This window comes from Notolabrus celidotus, chromosome 14 (assembly GCF_009762535.1).
Source record: "Notolabrus celidotus isolate fNotCel1 chromosome 14, fNotCel1.pri, whole genome shotgun sequence".
Taxonomy (NCBI): domain Eukaryota; kingdom Metazoa; phylum Chordata; class Actinopteri; order Labriformes; family Labridae; genus Notolabrus; species Notolabrus celidotus.
The window spans coordinates 7,594,507-7,611,175 of record NC_048285.1 but is presented as its reverse complement, the minus strand read 5'-3'; the positions used below and the strand labels follow the sequence as shown (position 1 = coordinate 7,611,175).

General features: G+C 40.1%; 2 protein-coding genes across 3 annotated transcripts; both read right to left on the bottom strand.

Moving 5' to 3' along the window:
- Positions 1 to 64: 64 nt before the first annotated feature.
- tagln (transgelin) lies at positions 65 to 10,062 on the bottom strand. Of its 2 annotated transcripts, XM_034701133.1 has the most exons (6): positions 9,922 to 10,062; positions 3,807 to 3,849; positions 2,891 to 3,079; positions 2,630 to 2,801; positions 799 to 901; positions 65 to 704 (listed from the first exon to the last, which is right to left on the bottom strand). In XM_034701133.1, the coding sequence occupies exons 2-6, from the start codon at positions 3,816 to 3,818 to the stop codon at positions 566 to 568; spliced, it is 615 nt and encodes a 204-aa protein (XP_034557024.1). In that variant the 5' UTR covers positions 3,819 to 3,849; positions 9,922 to 10,062; the 3' UTR covers positions 65 to 565. The 2 variants fall into 2 exon arrangements, with proteins under 2 accessions (XP_034557024.1, XP_034557025.1); XM_034701134.1 differs by lacking the exon at positions 3,807 to 3,849 and having other exon boundaries at positions 9,922 to 10,061.
- A 2,761-nt stretch (positions 10,063 to 12,823) lies between these two features.
- On the bottom strand, positions 12,824 to 15,686 carry cbln18 (cerebellin 18). The gene is made up of 7 exons (XM_034701654.1): positions 15,597 to 15,686; positions 14,438 to 14,537; positions 13,964 to 14,143; positions 13,729 to 13,878; positions 13,510 to 13,598; positions 13,346 to 13,426; positions 12,824 to 13,253 (listed from the first exon to the last, which is right to left on the bottom strand). The coding sequence occupies exons 2-7, from the start codon at positions 14,535 to 14,537 to the stop codon at positions 13,125 to 13,127; spliced, it is 729 nt and encodes a 242-aa protein (XP_034557545.1). The 5' UTR covers positions 15,597 to 15,686; the 3' UTR covers positions 12,824 to 13,124.
- Positions 15,687 to 16,669: the final 983 nt, after the last annotated feature.

Sequence of the window (16,669 nt, the reverse complement as noted above, 5' to 3'; positions counted from 1 at the left end):
GACCAACTCTACTACTACTACACAACTCTGAAAACTTCTCATAATCACACAGTCAAGTCACAAATGTATTTCAAAGGCATTTATTTAATAAGACAAATGTACAAAAATATTGGCGCTGATACAGCAGGCATAGCATTGTGGGAAATGGAAGACAAAACCTGCCAGATGAAAGTGGTCATATCTTTAGCCTCATATGAACACTGTTTGTAAGGGAAAACAGCTCATCTTTCACAAAACCAGTTTGATTTCAACCTCCAAGGCAATGCATTGGTCATTCAATAGTTCTAGTTTAACTTATTAAGACTACGAAACTCAACTGTACTGGTCCAAACTACAAGGGGAAGAATGAAGTGATGTAAACTCTGGTCTGAGCAGTGGTACACCAGTGCACGCATTTACATAAGGGGTCAGGGCAAGTGTCAGGAAGCAGGATCTTTTCAGAACTACGCTCTAAGGCAGAAAGAGTTTTGTGGTGAGAGAAATTAAGTGAACCAGTTAGACGTTTACAGGCTCTAAGACGGCGCAAGGGGTGGGGGATGTTTTGGGTATTTGTTGCACAGTGACTTTACAGGATCTGTCTGGGTCTTCCGTAGCTCATGCCCTCCTGACTGGCTCCTTTGTTGGACCCCATCTGTAGACCGATCACACTTTTGCCTGCCTTCAGCTGGTCATCGGAGAAATCTCGCTTGTTCTCCTGTGCTTTCCTGCAACACATTATCAAAATGCCATTTAATGAATAAGCCAAATGTCACTGTTTTATGATCACTTTCCAGGTTCCATTCCATGTATTGGACTCACTTGAAGAACCAGTTGGGGTCTCCATTGTATGTGCCTTCATCCTTTGTGACGGCCAAGCTGCCCAGGGCTGACAGGGTCCTCTGCACTGCTGCCAAGTCTTTACCTGTCCAAGGATACACAAAGCCAGAATTATTACAATACGTGCATTTGTATCATTGTAGTCAAGCTGATTGTCCCCTCATTGCATCACCAGAGTGCTCAAAGTTTCTGGAAATGTATCAAGTTTCTGGGATTTATATTACAGCTGTTAGTCTCATTAAATAGCCAATTAAATCTGATCCAAAAACAATCCTTCACAACAATCACAAAACCTAAAAAAAAAATCCTGTAGAGCATTTCAGTTGACAGCTCATTGGCTGAACACATAATTACAGCCTATAACTGCTGCTTTAAACAGAATATTTGTGCTGTCTGCCAACAGGATCTGTTTTTCCATCGGTCACTGAATGGTGAGTAACAAAATACTTTGACATTTCTGACAAACGGAAACATTCGCCACTGAAAAATGAAGCCAGTCCTCGGCTTCTCATGTGTCCACTTGAGACAGGCTCCGAAAGCAAAGAAGGCCCCACGAGACTCCATAATTAAATGCCAATTTGTACAGCAGAATTAAAGATGTTTGCATCACGGTAAGAACATAGTTTTGGTCTCCACACCTAATTTCTTTATCTATGTAATCTGTACAGAGGTTATTTTCCTCATAACTCAACTGCTTTATGCTAAAGAGTTATGAAGTATTATAAGAGTTATGCATGATTACACATGATTAGGGGTGTGGCTTATTTGACTGACAGGTTGGTGCCATAGACTATAAAATATGGACGTAGTATCCTTGACGTCACCCATCTGTTCCTGAGAGCTGTTTTGAAGCAAGTCGACGGCAGCAGCCATATTGGAAATGCAGAACTCAACCAGGCAGAGTGTGACGTAGTTTGAGCCTCCGAGCCAACAGCTATGTGTTCCCGACCGGGAGTCACGTCAGTCATGTCCTTATTTGGGCAAAACTCGTAATCTTAATATCTTCTGAACCATCACATTAGAAAAAAAGTCACCCCCCGTACAGTGTTTGCCATTAGAGAGATTAGCTTCGTAGGGCCAAGCTGTTTTTTGAACCAGGCTGTAAACATGTTTATTAATGCTGCAAAGATCGTCTTTTTACTATTCATGTCTATGTGGTTTCTGGTGTTTCTGCAGCCAGCCTCAAGCGGATTCTCAATGAATTGTAGTTTATAACACTTCCGCATGGGCTTCATCGTTTCAGACTGGAGGTTGCCACTTGGTTGGTGCATGTATCCCGTTGCTTGGTGGCAAGGCGAAGGCCTCAATACGGTGACTATCTTCAGAAACCAACTAGTGCCATAACTGAGACGATGACCTTGTTTCATACAGTCCGCATTCGCTGTCTGTATCCTAGCAAGCAACTTGCAAGTACATGCACTGGTAGCTGTTATGCCCAAATTGACCTGCTGTGAGTGCATTTCTAAAAGATGGCTCAGTATCATTAGCTATAACTAGGTTATAATTCAGCACTATAAATCAGCTTAACACCCGGACCCTGAAAGACATCAACAGCCAGAGATAAATAGGTATGGCTGACAACACTCATAAGTGGGAAGTCATCCCCCACTGGCCATTTTTACCTAACCTGCAGATGCTATACTCCTATACTACTGGCTACTTCTCCAATGATTTGATCATTGAATTGATCACATGATAAAGATTCAACTATGGAATGACGAATCTAAACAGCATTTAACCCAACATAATATTTGTGCTGAAGGAGTAAATATTTGCAGAAACTGAGAAATGGAGAACATCAAACTCCACTAACCTTCCCAAAGGTCAACTGTCTGGAACATGTCAGTCTTGGTGACGCCATACTTCTCTGCAGCGTTGAGGAACTGTGAGATCTGCTCCATCTGTTTGAAGGCCATGGTTGAGCTCTGGATCTTCTTGACAGGTTTGTCACTGGAAAACAAGCTGTTGATCAGCTCACTCAGAACCTGTGGAGATACAGAGGGGTACAAATATAAAAAGATGCTTTAAAGGATTTATCAACCTTTGGACATCAGAACAGACATGTTGCACTCACACAGCCGTCTTTAAGCCAGGACTGGAATCCCATTTTGCCTGCCTCAGGCTTTCCCACACCAGCACCACACTGACGGCTGATCCACTCCACCAGGATCAGCTCCAGCTCGGGGTCGTACTTGCTGTCGATCTTATCCTGAACCTGCCGGCTCATGCCGTAGGATGGACCTTTGTTAGACATGCCGACTCCCTGAGAGGTGAGAATGGGGGGAAAGATTGTGCAGGAGAGATGGACGGGGAGTATGGACGATAGATTGGGTGAAGGAAAGGGTAAAGAATTTTTCACGAAAAATCAATATAAGTGAAATAAAAGTAAGAGGAATGGTAAATGGTTTGGTTTTGTGCCACATTATCTGTCATCCTTGGTAACTGACAGCAACAACAACATAAAGCTTTGGTGTTTTTTCTGCATTAACACCCTTATAAAACCATGGTTCAGACAGTAAATACTTACTTGGAAAAAAACAGACAGGTATTATAATATACACCAATATAAACATTGGGGACATGCAGGTGAAGAGCGTGTATATAAGCATAAATGTTAAGCACTTAAATTGAATACCCTCTCCAGAAAATAGCATGGACAGCAAGGTCTCCTAATGCACACCATTCAGCCTTATTTGGACCTGTATGTCTGAGACAGAGTGGTGTACAATGGGAGCTCTATACCAGCAAGCTCATTTTTTGCATATTTTCTCCTTTACACACAGAGACACACACAGATATACACAGATATACACAGACACACACAGACACACATGGATACACACTCGCTCCCCCTCCTGGTCTCTGTCATCACATTGCCTCATGTCATTGCCAGCTCTTTTTTTTTTTTTGCCTTATGCTTCTGTATTTGCCTTTGGGCCAACAGCCAAGTGCAAAAACCCTGAAACAAAGTGCTGTCTGCACCATCCAACCTTTGCTGCCATGTTGATGTCAGGTCACTTCAACTTCCTGTTCCTAAGGGAGGGGTCAAAGGTCAAATGTTAAAGCCCAGGGTTTGACTGGAAAAGGATCATCTCCGGCACAGGAGGGTGAATGTTGTCACCACAGGAAGCAATAAAGTTTTTATTTTTGAACAGTACATAGACTTCCTTTGTGTTGGTGGATGTATGCTGAGGGTTTTTCCATGAGTCATTGGATTTATCCAGTTAGATGTTCTTTACAGAAAGTAACATGATTACTCTTCAGACGTTGAGGGAGCTTTTGGGGTTTAAAAAAAATCTCATTTCATATTTTGATATAAAACCATAGACATAGTCTCAATGACATCACCATGAGGCCTAAAGAGGGCACACTTGAAATACTGACTCAAACTAACTTATAGGCAAAGAAGCTGAGCTGTATAATTCTGCCATTTATATTTTAAGATATCACAAAAAGTGTAAGCATCAAATTGCCGTTTCACAATTCCAGCAGAAACATTTCCATAAAGTTGCAGAACAGACTGCCTTGTGAGCTTAACCTCTTGAACTTGCAAGTGAAACCAGTAAACATGTGCCTTAAATCTGCAATCCTTCTGATGGAAAGCAGGAGGCGACCAAACAAACTATGAGTACCAGGAAATGAACCCACTGTTCAGTTGGTTCAACAGTTTTGACTTCAAACATTTTCCATTGAATTTATTGTCTTATTGCTTTATTCCAGTCATTTCCTTTTCAGCACGGTGTTCCTTTTATGAGAAATGGTCCCATTAAGATTAAAAACTCCTTCTGTCCTCCTGTCCAGACGAGGGGTTTGTCATGCCTGGACGTGACAAAGTAACTTCCCTGGAACAATGTAGGCAAGAAATCTCACAACAATAAGTTCAGTCATCATTTCCAATGACTAAATAAGTTGCTAAATAACATCCTGTTAATGGTGTGGTCATTGAATCAATGGGTGACATCAGAGGGACTTTGTCTTTGTCTGATTTGAAGACGTGGTAGTGTCCAAGTGGTGAGTAAATGTGGAATTTTCGTTCCCCTTTTAGCTTTGTTTTTGCCCTTTTCAAACTTCAGAGAGAAATTTGGGTATCGAGCTGCAACATTTGCCAGTGCTGCATCTGGAAATAATTCAATGCAAAATGCACAAGAATTAAACAAAAAAAAAGTAAAGGTAAAACGAGCTCAAAGGCAATAAAATGCTCTTTTAGAACCCTTTTCAGATTACAAAGTCATTCCATTCACAGTTTTTATAGAACATTGATGAGAGCTGCTGTCATTGATAATATAGAGACTTACAACCTAATTACAACGCCTAACTACATTATGTTTCAAGCACAGAAGATTTAGAGAATTACATTGAAGGATTATTTGACCAGTGAATGCACAGGTCTTGATTTTTATGCTACTGGTTCATCGGTTAATGTAAACTTTGGATTCTTACACTCTATTGCTTGATCTTTAATGTGACATTTTCATGCTGCTACTTCAGCCAGGACTCCCTGCTAAAAGAGATTTTGTTTTTTTATGCAAAATTCCTTTTTAAATGAGGGTAAAATAAAATATATAAATAGATAATGCAGGACTCAGTAGTGCAAAAAATACATATTTATCTTTGTGGTCAAATTAGATAAAGTATTTTTAAACCTTTTTTCCACCACAGCAAATAGTTACTCTGAATGTCTGCATATTAGAAACTATGTGCCAGCAGCATTTATGGATCCCTGCCCAGAGTGTCCGCAGAGCGTTACCACCAGCCTTGTTTAATATTCTCTTCATTCCCTGTGGTGCTTTTCCAGACCGCAAGGAACCAAACACACATGCTGGGCAACATGCTCACTTACACACAACCATAAGTTCAGACACTGTATTTTATATTCAGCCGTCAGCGCCTCACTCTTTTTCTGGCACACACACACACACACACACACACACACACACACACACACACACACACACACACACACACACACACACACACACACAAACTCAAACTCATACCCCCTTGTTACTCTCACTGACATGCGTCATGATATAATGATTATTCCAGAATAATGTTTGTCTACCATGCCAGCAACTTGTCTCTCTTTCCATTGGCCTCTAATTCTTGGCCTCATAAAGAACTCTCTGTACCACATCTGCAAATCACACACATTATGCTCGCTGTAGGGGAAGAACTACAGATTATGTCGACCACATTGTGCACCCAATGACTTCTCATGTTTTGTGCTGAGAGAAACTTTTTTCGTATCAGTTTGTATTCGTCCATTACGCAGTGAGCATGCAGATCAGATGTTATCTTTGGCTTTACAAAAGTTTGTTAGGACTTGATCTCTCAGTCTGGTATTTATGTGCATCCAGGGACCTGCTGTAAGTCGTGGGACCTGGCCAAACTCCACCAACTCTGACTTATCTGGTAAACAACTTTCTGTGATGTCTGGTTACTACTCCATAAATCTCCAATACTTAGGGCCTGTGACTGTCCATTAACGCTGTCTTCTGTGCTGGCAGAGGCAGTGCCTATTTTCTATACAAAACTAATACAGTCTGTACTTTCAGCACTCAGCATCCAAAGCGAAAAATATCTTTGGTGTCCTGTCCTCTGTTCGTTGGTTGATTGTTCATGCCCTAAGATGATTATACTTCAACTTCTGGAACACTGCAGTACTCATCAGTGTGACCCCTCCTTCACCAACCAATCAAAATTCAGAAGGGGCAAGACTTCACACATCAACTTGTCAACAACAATATAGCAACACTTGTTTTCTTGAGGCACTATTTCCAGGTCCAGAGCTGCTGCTAATGAATCATTTTCGTGTTATGTTTCGTAAAATTATTTTGAATGAAAGCAAAGTTGAAGCACACGGAATATCTTCAAATGAGACTCCACGGTCGAAGTGCAGACTGACAACTATTGTAACCCTGCAACAGAAAGTGCCAGTGGGAGGTGATCTGAAATTGTAAATGGACACAGGCCCTTACTGTAAAATAATTTTTACTTAAAGCTCCTGTGAGTCAATTTAAGCTGCTAGTGAAACATATTGATATAAATACATATGCCCTTCAATGAGCCACACATACATTTGAGACCACTAGGGACAAGAATTTTTTTTTTTCTATCTCTAGTTATTTTTCATAACTCCAACAATGCTGCAGGGTAATTGATAGTCAAGGCGATAAACAGCATGCTGGTGAAACAGGCTCCAAAAAAATGCCCATACTAAAGGTTCACTGTGAAATGCATGTTTGACATTAATTATAAAAAGTTACGACTTTTTTTATCATAAAACATTATTACTACGTTTAAAATATGAAATCAACCAAGATGTGAATTGTGCCTACAGAGGGGTCACTTCAATCAACACAACCTGAATGTTCCAAACAGAAGCTTTAACATAAAAACATACAAACCTGCAGTATGAGTTATATTACTGATGTGTGTCCTAATAATTCCACTAATGTTTCATACCATTACTACAACAATTTATAAAGTGACTCCCACAAGCATAAAAAAAATCCTACTGGTGTCAGTGATAAAAAAAACCAACTTTGGCTACTCCTGATTTATCTGCTTTTGCACGATAGGGATAAGCATACTATGATAAAAAACTTGAACAAAAATAAACTTTACCAATAAAATTAATGACTGAATATGATTCATTAGCACAAAGCATACTTAAGCAAACAGTAGCATACTCTAAAATAAAAGAAAGCCCTGTTCAGTCCTGATAACGCAACCTTTTTCCCACCATCCTCCTGTTTCTCTCTGTTGTGTTTTCCTGCTCTGTTTCTCTATCACCATGGTAAATCTGCACAATGCCAGAACAGGAAACCAGTCTGAGGGTTGTGGCAGCTGTATTTGGCTGAGGGCTCATGGCGTCATGCTGCCTCACCTCCATCCTCCACAATTTACCACCTAACCACCGTATAATGACTTAGGCTGAATAAACTACCAGCGTCTTGTTGTGCTGAAAGTAAATGTGATAATTTAGGCCCCTGGTGTATGTTTTCAGAGGTTTTGATGACTTAGAAAACTTCTTAAACTTAACTAAAGTGTTAATGTTATTGGTGAAATCAATCTAGCCGATATTCTTTGGGTGACCTCCATTCTCAGAGTGAGTGCTTCTGTGACTTGACCCTGGTTTGTACCAGCTGCACATTAATGTACTTGCTTTGCTTGGACTTACTCAAGCTCTGAAAGTACTTTCTGGACCCCTGGCCAACTCCCTTAACAGCTCTGATAATTCTGTCAAACTTGAAAGCTAATGTGCGTTTGCTCGGCTGAAGTTAAACTGACTCTGAAGTCTTGAAAGCGCTGTCCTGTTGGACTCAATGCCAGAGCCCTTTTTTACTGTTATGTGGATGTGGTTATATAATGCTGTGCCTCTGTATTCTCCAGAGTTTATGTGCAGCCAGCGATAGTGTTATCTGCTTCTGGTGCTGCGGGTCACTGATGTTTCCCTTCTGTTACTGCAGGCCTCTTTTACTGGGTGTTCTGCTGCCTTTAATAATAACCTATCTGTTATCCTCAATCCAAACATCTCAACAAGCTTTTGGATATTGCAAAATGTCAAGTTTACATTTCCTTGTGTGTGGAGAATATTTCCTGTACTTCTCTGTCAGTGTATGCTGTCATTAGCAGGGTCATGGGCGACGCCTTCGAAGTGTTTCTGGTTACTTTTCAAATTAAATAACACGTAATAATCTCAGAAATTCTAAAGGATGCATTGTATGTTACTCTACAGGAAAGTGGGAGAGGTTAAGCCCACGTCAGCACAGTAGCATCCTGGGAGACAGAATATCTTCGCACAGTAAACACACTGACTGATGATCATTCAGTCGTGAAAGTAAAGTTAAGGACAAGAATTGAATCATGATTTGTAGACTAGACTGGGAGTAAAACTTTGTCCACCACCAAGGCAAGTACCTCACAAAATCACAAGCTTCTACCCAGCTGGTTGCTTCATTTTGCCTCACTGCCAGCTCCATGACCTGTGACTCAGGAAGGATTAAACTGACTGATCACAAGGAATGCTGTTGAACTAATTAGAAAAATAGCAGAGAGATGAGGGGCAGGGAGGTTGAAGCAAAAAGAAGTAACACCAATTCAGTAACTTGGTTACTTTTTGGACCAGACTTATCTTCAGCTTGCTCGACTCTAGTCCTGATTATATTTTTTAAAACTACAAGTCTTTCTATAAGTATGTCTGCCCTCATGAGGAAGTGTGGCTGCTTTTTATACATCATAAATTCTTCGTGGCTCCCAAAGCCCATATAAGGCTGTGGGCCATTTGCTTGTGCAAATATAATTTTACTGACAGAGATATGTAACAAAGCCTGGCTTTCTACCTCTGTCCCTCTCCAGATGCATGGAGACCTTCCAATAACATCTGGCTCATACTGGGAGTTACAAGAAGTATATTTGGAATCAGAATACCCCTCGACACAGGAAGGTAACTTTTAAAATTTCAATAAAAGCAGCTTGTGTTCACCCAGACACCAGATATACACAGCTTCTGGGGTTATTAAATATAAGCATTGAACAACTCCTGATCAATCTCATGTAATTTGCTGCACTTTTACATGAAACTCAAGAGTGCAACAGTAAGAAAAATACAACATTGGTAGAGCTTTATGAAAAACACTCTAAAAATTAAAACATTTAACAATTGCATATTTCATAGATCCAAGTGCAGTGTTTGATTACATTTGCAGACCTTGCCAGGGACCTTTTAAAATGAGGTTACTCTTATTTTGAAATGTCTGCAACTTCTGCTGCAACTGTAAATGCAAATCCTATGAGATTGTGCATGCTTTTTTACTCACATGAAATTGACAGTAGTCTAACAGATATAACTACCTACACAAGATTAAATGCATCAGTAAATAAAAGATACACCACTCTATGGACACAACATTTCAAAAGTGCAAATCATCCAGAGTCAATGTATTCCACAGAGATGTCTTCATGGGCGGCTGAATGATAAATGTATCTTACTTTAAGATGACTACACCCTCTGCTACTGTCAACCTATATTAGGACACATATTCACATTTTACAATCCAGCTGTTTATTCCACATGTAGGAATAAAAGAAAAGCATACTCACTGTGTGAAGGGAAAAGGTCAGTTCTCTGCTGCTTACTACCTCAGCGTGTGGGTTCGACTGTGGATGCCTGACTTAGTGTTTGTATATGCTTGGTGGGGACCTCCCTCCCAAAAATGCCGGCTTAAAAGGAGCAGATGAGGAAAGATGACTTCACCAGTCTACCAAGTGTAAGAGAGAGGGAGGGAGGGAGGGAATATGACGGAGGAGAAGGAGTGGGAGAGAAAAAAGGGAAGTTCATCCTTAAAAGGGCAATGGCCTTTCAGCAGCTGGCTCTCCCTGTCTGTGCGTCTCTTCCCCTCACGTCAGGTTTTAAAGTCCGGCCTTATTTGGGTAGAGCTGCTCCATGTCGAGACAGCAGTCGGGTTCGGTCAGCAGGAATTCTCTGAATACTTTCAACACATCGCTATTCATTCAAAGTGGGAACAAGGTGCTGAAGGGAGAGGATGGGGGCTGGTTGTGAGAGAGGGAGGGAGTAGAGATGGAGAAAGAGGAGACAGGACTTAGAGAAATAAAAAGTGGGGGAGGAAAAAGAGGATTATTGTGTTGGTTCATGTGTAAGGAAGTAAAATGTTAGAAATTAATCTTTATTTTAAAGTTTTTCACAAAAAGAGAAAAAAAAATTGTTCACTCAAAGAGAAGAATGTGGAAAAATAGAGAAGAGAAGTGTTAGAGGAGAAAAAAGATGAATAAAAGCATGGGAGAAGAGGAAGAGGATGAAAGTGGAGAGGTGTGGAAGATGAACAAGAGGAGAGGAAAGAAGGAGGAGTTGGAGAGGATGAAGGAGAGGGAAGGAAAAGTAATAATAAAGGAGAGAATGGAAGAGGAAAAGGAATGGAGGATGAAAAATAGGAAAAATGAAAGGAGAGGAGGGGACGTTGGATGAGCGAAGGATGTAAGGGGAAGAAGAAGAAGAAGAAGTTGAGAGGATCAGGGAAGAAGGTTAAAGGGAGATGTATGAGAAAGGAAGATGAAGAAAAAAAGGAAAGTGTGAGGAGAGGTTGAGGGAAAGAAGAGTGAGAAGAGATGAGTTGACAAGATGAAGAAGGAGAGGAGTGGCGGGTGAGAAATAGGAAAAGTGAGAGGAAAACTAAGAAGAGGGGATAAAGGATACAAAGGAGAGAATGGAAGTGATTAGGAAGGGAGAAGGTGGGAGGAAAAGAGGACAGAAGAAGAGGAAGAAGCAATGAAGTAAAGAGGAGTATAGCAGAGAACAAGGGATAACAGAAGAGGATGTAGTAGGAAAAAGAGAAAGGAAGAGCAAGACTGGCAGAAAAACAAAGAGCATATGAGATGGGAAAAGGAAGATGAAGGAGAAGAGGAAGGAAAGAAGAGGATAATGAGACGGTCAAGGAGAGGAAACAAGACTGGAAGGAAGGAAAAGAGGAGACTATGAAGGAAAGATGAGGGAAAGAACTGGGAAAGTGACAAGGAGGAGTAATAGATTGATTATCAGTCATGCAGAGCTATCCATGTAAGTCCTGGATCCTCTTCAAGCTGCTGTGTGTGTATGTGTATGTGTGTGTTCATATAAGAACCACCAACACGTTCTTGCCTCTACAGTCACTTTGGGCAGAACACTACTGTTAGAAGAGGTGTCCATCACCTAAAGAGTTCGCCCTCAGACTCAGTCATCACACTGCTCTCTGGGAATAGTTGTGGTAGACTTATGTCAAGCTTACTTTGAAGAAATCTCTCAAGTGACCTGCAGTTCCAAACCACAGCTGTTTCACCAGCACATGGCTTTAATGCTGTCTTTTGTTATTGACTAGTGATTAGAAACAGATTTCAGATGGGCTACAGCAACTGTAAGAAGCCTGTACCGCATGACAGCTAGGCCCTGGTAAAAAAAAAATAATGGTTAAAAAAACATTTTTAAAAGATGCTTTACATGCAGTTCTTCTCTGTATTTCCATTTTTGGTTTTGTAATTATGAGTACTGAAAAGATGTGGTATTTAAATTAAATCCTGCTTTAATCACCTGTAACATGAAGCGATCCAGATGTTACTTGTGTTTTATTGGGTGTGCGGATTTGTAATGGATTTTCCTTTCACGGATGATTCTTAGGAAAACTCTAAGGTTTAAAAACCCCTTTACTTCTAATGAGTTTCAATCACTTCCCCAAGGAATTGAAGGTATTTAGCAGAAAATCTATTTTCAAGGTAAGACCATTTCAATGAGAACAGTTCTTGTCAAGATATCTGACAGCTTCTGTTGACTCTTGGAAGAAAACACCTCTGCTATTTAGATCTGTTTCATCTGTAATCCCTCTGTATGGTGACCTGTAATGTTAACTGTATTCATGCTTGGGTAGATGCATGTGTTGTGACATACTGGAGGAGGAAACATAATCATTACTCAAAAAGATCTTTAATATAAGTCCTATGACTATATTTTCTAAATGACAAAAACTCATTTTAAGTAGCAGCATGAATTTAACTGCCTCATACTCGAAGCTCACTCAGAAGAACGACTCACTTTGAGAGAATGTTTTCAGTCCGTGATTCAACTGTCTCTTTGTGTGTCTGTTTGCATGTGTGTAGAAATGTGTGGACCATGTGTAAGCTGCAACATCATGTGTTTATATGTTTAACGGAAGGACACTCACTGTGGTGTATAAGCATTTGTAATGAGCTTCCATAAAAGGTGCATGTTTACACTGTTACAATGCTGTCACAGGCTGAATGTTAGCAGCTGCAGCAGCAGCAGCACATTATGACCAGCTGTTATCATACCCAGATGATACAAGTGCTCTGGCTGCTACCGATTTCCATTCATGGACTATGAGCATCTGTGTGTGTGCGTGTGTGTGTGTGTGTGAGACAAGCTAAAAATATATACTGAAATTCAAAATAGTGATCAAAGCAAAAAACATGCAATTAAAAAAAGAAAGGTCACAAAATCTGACTTTGTAATGAATTTTTATTGGCAGTTTATTGTAATAGCTTTAATAATGCAAATGTGTTCAAACATGTCACTTTTTATTTCATGCCATGCAAAAGTATAATTCTGCACCCATTTGTGTTTCATTAGCAATGCCCACATATATACACACAAGTCCATGTGCACTTATTAGTCCTATTGAATCTACTGCGCTTGTCCAGTGATTGGTCACAAACCTACTTCTGGAGGACCAGCGTGGAGTCTTTAATGGTCATGTACTGTAGTGGGGAAGCTTAATTAGCGAGTATGTCCAGCTGGTACATTACTCATTAGTTTCAGGGTACAGCATAAAACCAGTAAACGTATTGTGCTGCAGGTGGTTACAGAGCTTCCTGCCAAACATCAGTTCCATATAGACTTGGTCACCTCTCTTAAGTTCCAGTACCGCTACCTGAAAGCATGCACAATGAAAATAAATAATGAGTCAAGTTTCAACTAGCAAACGGAAAATTGTGTCTTCAAAGTCTTCATGTCCAAGTTTACCTGAGTGGCACTGTCTTCAGTATCCTCTCGATTATCCTCCCATACACTGGCCACCACTATATTATTCAGCATCATCTGGACCTTTAAATATCAAAGGGACAAAGAAAATAAGATACTTGCTATTGCTAAAGCGTGTCTTTAAAAATCACTTAAAGAAATCTTACTTTGTGGTAGAGGCGCCCGTCCTTTTCCACGGATGAGTAGACTGTGGCGGAAAAAAGGTAGACACCCGCACGAGGAGCAGTAAAAGCACCTGGACAGGAAAAGGAAAGTTTGGGGGAAGATTTAGTGGAATAAGTTTACATGTGGCTTTAATTTGGAAAAAATAATTCAGTGTTGAGGTAAAGTCATATAATTTTACTCTTTCTATGAGTGTGTCATACCTAGGGTGGGGTTATATCCGTTGCCATCATTAAGTGAGATGGAGGTGTATGGGATTGGCACATTAGAAGTGAATATACCAAAGCAACCTTTCAAAGATCCATCAATGTTATTAGGGTCCATTGTGGCTTTGAAGGCAATCTTATAGCCACCTGAGAGTGAAACAATGAAACATATTAAGTACAGTAAAGCAGTCTGAAGTATTAATCTATCTCCCATAACTGCAGGTGTTTTTACCTGAGAGATCCATTACACTGTACTTGAGTGTGCTAACACCCTGCCACAAATTTTTAATCCTTTCATAGATGCTGTCCTCGAGTTGGTACATTTCATTGGCTCCACAACAGCAGCTACGCTGGCGATTGAAAGTACAGTCACAGTCCCACTTGTCACAAGTTAGAGGTTCCGTCAATGACACTGGAATAAGATGGTGAGATGTATAAAGAAGGGAAAAGAGAGGCTACAGAGGGTTCTGTGACAGAGAGACAAGCTCAACAAGGAGGTCAGACATGTGTTACTTTGACAGTTTTTAGACAGATGTTGCTACATATAAACATGCTAGCTCTCTATTTAATTCAATGAAAGTTAAGCTGCAAAACATTCACAGAACATTTACAACTGTGTGTTATATGTAGTGTGATATGTGTAAGGATGTTCCGTGAGGATTTGTGCTGGGTAAATGAATGACATTAGGCTGCTTGTGTTGCTTACTTGACGCCAGCTTCATTATCTCCAGAGTGCTGGACTGGGCCTCCACGTGACCAGAGAGCAACAGCGCCCTCAGCAGGAACAAAACTGGTAATACCAACATCTGAAAAACAGTATTGAAATGATTCTGGATCAATGCAACCATTCAAGAGCTCAGTGTCACCTTTAACATAAGTGTGTGTAAGGTTTAAAGGTCAGATGTATAGTACTTCAGAACTCAAACTCAAACTCAAAGTGTGCCAAATCTTTTGCACAATGCTTTGTTTCTCTGAGCACAAAGATTGGGTTAGGTTAAGTGTTATAGCTGTCAGATAAAAGAGGCCCAATTTTTCCACTGATTAACAGCACGGATAACGTGACCTGCAGGTCCTATGGTATAAGACTAATTACTGACTTAAGTTTGTTTACTATTACTAATCTTCTTGACTGAGAAAAACTTGTATATCTGTTGAAATCATGATATCAAAAATGTAACAACTAAATCTTAATGTCCAGACAACTACTTACCTGAAAATCACCAAATACATGTCAAATTGTTCTATGTCTGCAGGATGTGTTCATGTTCATTTACTTACTTTAAACTTAAAACTTAAAAAACTATATAAGCCCCAAACTAAATAATATTACTTATTGAAGACTGAAATGAGTGCAACAAAAACATGAAAAGACATGGCGATGGTAAGAAAATGAAAAAGGAACTGAAAATCTAGAGGACATGGATGACTTTAAAGGCTGCCGCTCAGAAGTAGACTCAATTGTCTCGTGATTGTAAGGTTGGTGATTCAATCCCAGTTCCAGCAGTCACACGCCAAAGTGAGCTTGGGTAAAACACTGAGCCCCAAATTGGTCCAGGTGGCATTTCTAGCAGCGTGTGACTGTTTTTTTTTGTGACTGTAAGAACACTTTTGGTGTTAAGAAGACAAGAGAAAGTGCTATGCAAGTACAGTTCATTTCAAAATTCTAATCCTATTTATATGCTACATTTCTCTCTTGTGCTTATACTAAGCAGAGAACATTTGCACAAGACAAGCCACATCTATAAAGCATACCACATCTCTCTTAAAGCACCTGCATGTTTTGGTGATTGACAGCCTAAGTGAGTAATTGATGGTCCTTTTTTAATATACATTTGGTAAGTTATGAATAAATCCATCAAACTTACTGTATTTGGTTCCTCCCTCTCCTTGTGTTGAAAGATTAAGTCAACTTCTTGAGATGTTGTGAAACTGAGAGAAGGAGTTTTGAGCGGGGGATTCTTTTAGCATCATTGCAGTACAGGTGATCCTCCCCATGACGGGGTGCATGACAGAAGCCCCGCCTCCTTTCAAATACACAGACACACAAACACTGCAGACATGAACTCACACACACATAACACTACACAAACAGCCAAACAATAACACTGTCCATGAAAAGAGCCTGATATGTCTGGTAAGAAAGGTTTTCATTTTGGTGTGAAAGAAGAAGAATCAATCCTGTTGTGACTTTCAGCTCATATTGTTGGGACCATAATACCCCTTATTGGGGCAGTGGTGTCAGGTTGCCCTCCTTTTCCAGGACACCAGCTACTCCACCAGCTACTGAAATGCTGATATGGAGAACATTGTTTACAGGTCCCATGGGATGTAATAGTCAACTGACCAGAAGACAAAAAGAGCTGATCGGATGTTATCAGTTCATCGATAAGGACCGAAATCTGAGAGCAATACGCAAAGCCCTCTAGTTCTAAGGCTTGGCTGAGATAGAAGGGGAAAAAAATGATACTGTGTGTTCCCATTACTACGTTCCAATTGAACTGTTCAAAACTTAGATGTGTTGATTGTGGATATGCAATAGTTTCGTGGCTAAAGTGGACTCTAGATTTATCAGAGTAAAATAATCTTGTCCCATGAGCCAGAATTTACTCAATAGTAAGTATCAAAGCTGTGAAGAGGAACTGCCAAGTGTTGTAAAGTTTAATTCTGTCCTTAAATCAAAGGTTCAGATAAAACCAGTTCCTAGAAGACATGGTAGCTATTTGTTCCCGGTCACGAAAGGAAGCTGGGGGCTGTTAAGTGAGAAATAATATAAGTGAATCCATCCATTTTCAATATCTTGAAATCAGATCCCCTGTTAACAATCAGTCAACTTGAGTACCATGAATATCTTTATCTGTCAACACATTTATTCGGAAACCTTAATAAGAACACATTTTAAACTTGGTGTTAACACATTCAAATATACAGTGTCTCTATA

Coding starts and splice junctions, on each gene's coding strand:
- tagln (XM_034701133.1), bottom strand. Junction 2,802..2,890: donor CCTGGCTTAAAGACGGCTGT/GTGAGTGCAACA, acceptor GTATCTCCACAG/GTTCTGAGTGAGCTGATCAA. Junction 902..2,629: donor GACAGTTGACCTTTGGGAAG/GTTAGTGGAGTT, acceptor ATCCTTGGACAG/GTAAAGACTTGGCAGCAGTG.
- cbln18 (XM_034701654.1), bottom strand. CDS start 14,537: ATGTTGGTATTACCAGTTTTGTTCCTGCTGAGGGCGCTGTTGCTCTCT. Junction 13,599..13,728: donor CGGATATAACCCCACCCTAG/GTATGACACACT, acceptor TTTCCTGTCCAG/GTGCTTTTACTGCTCCTCGT. Junction 13,254..13,345: donor CTGAAGACAGTGCCACTCAG/GTAAACTTGGAC, acceptor GCATGCTTTCAG/GTAGCGGTACTGGAACTTAA.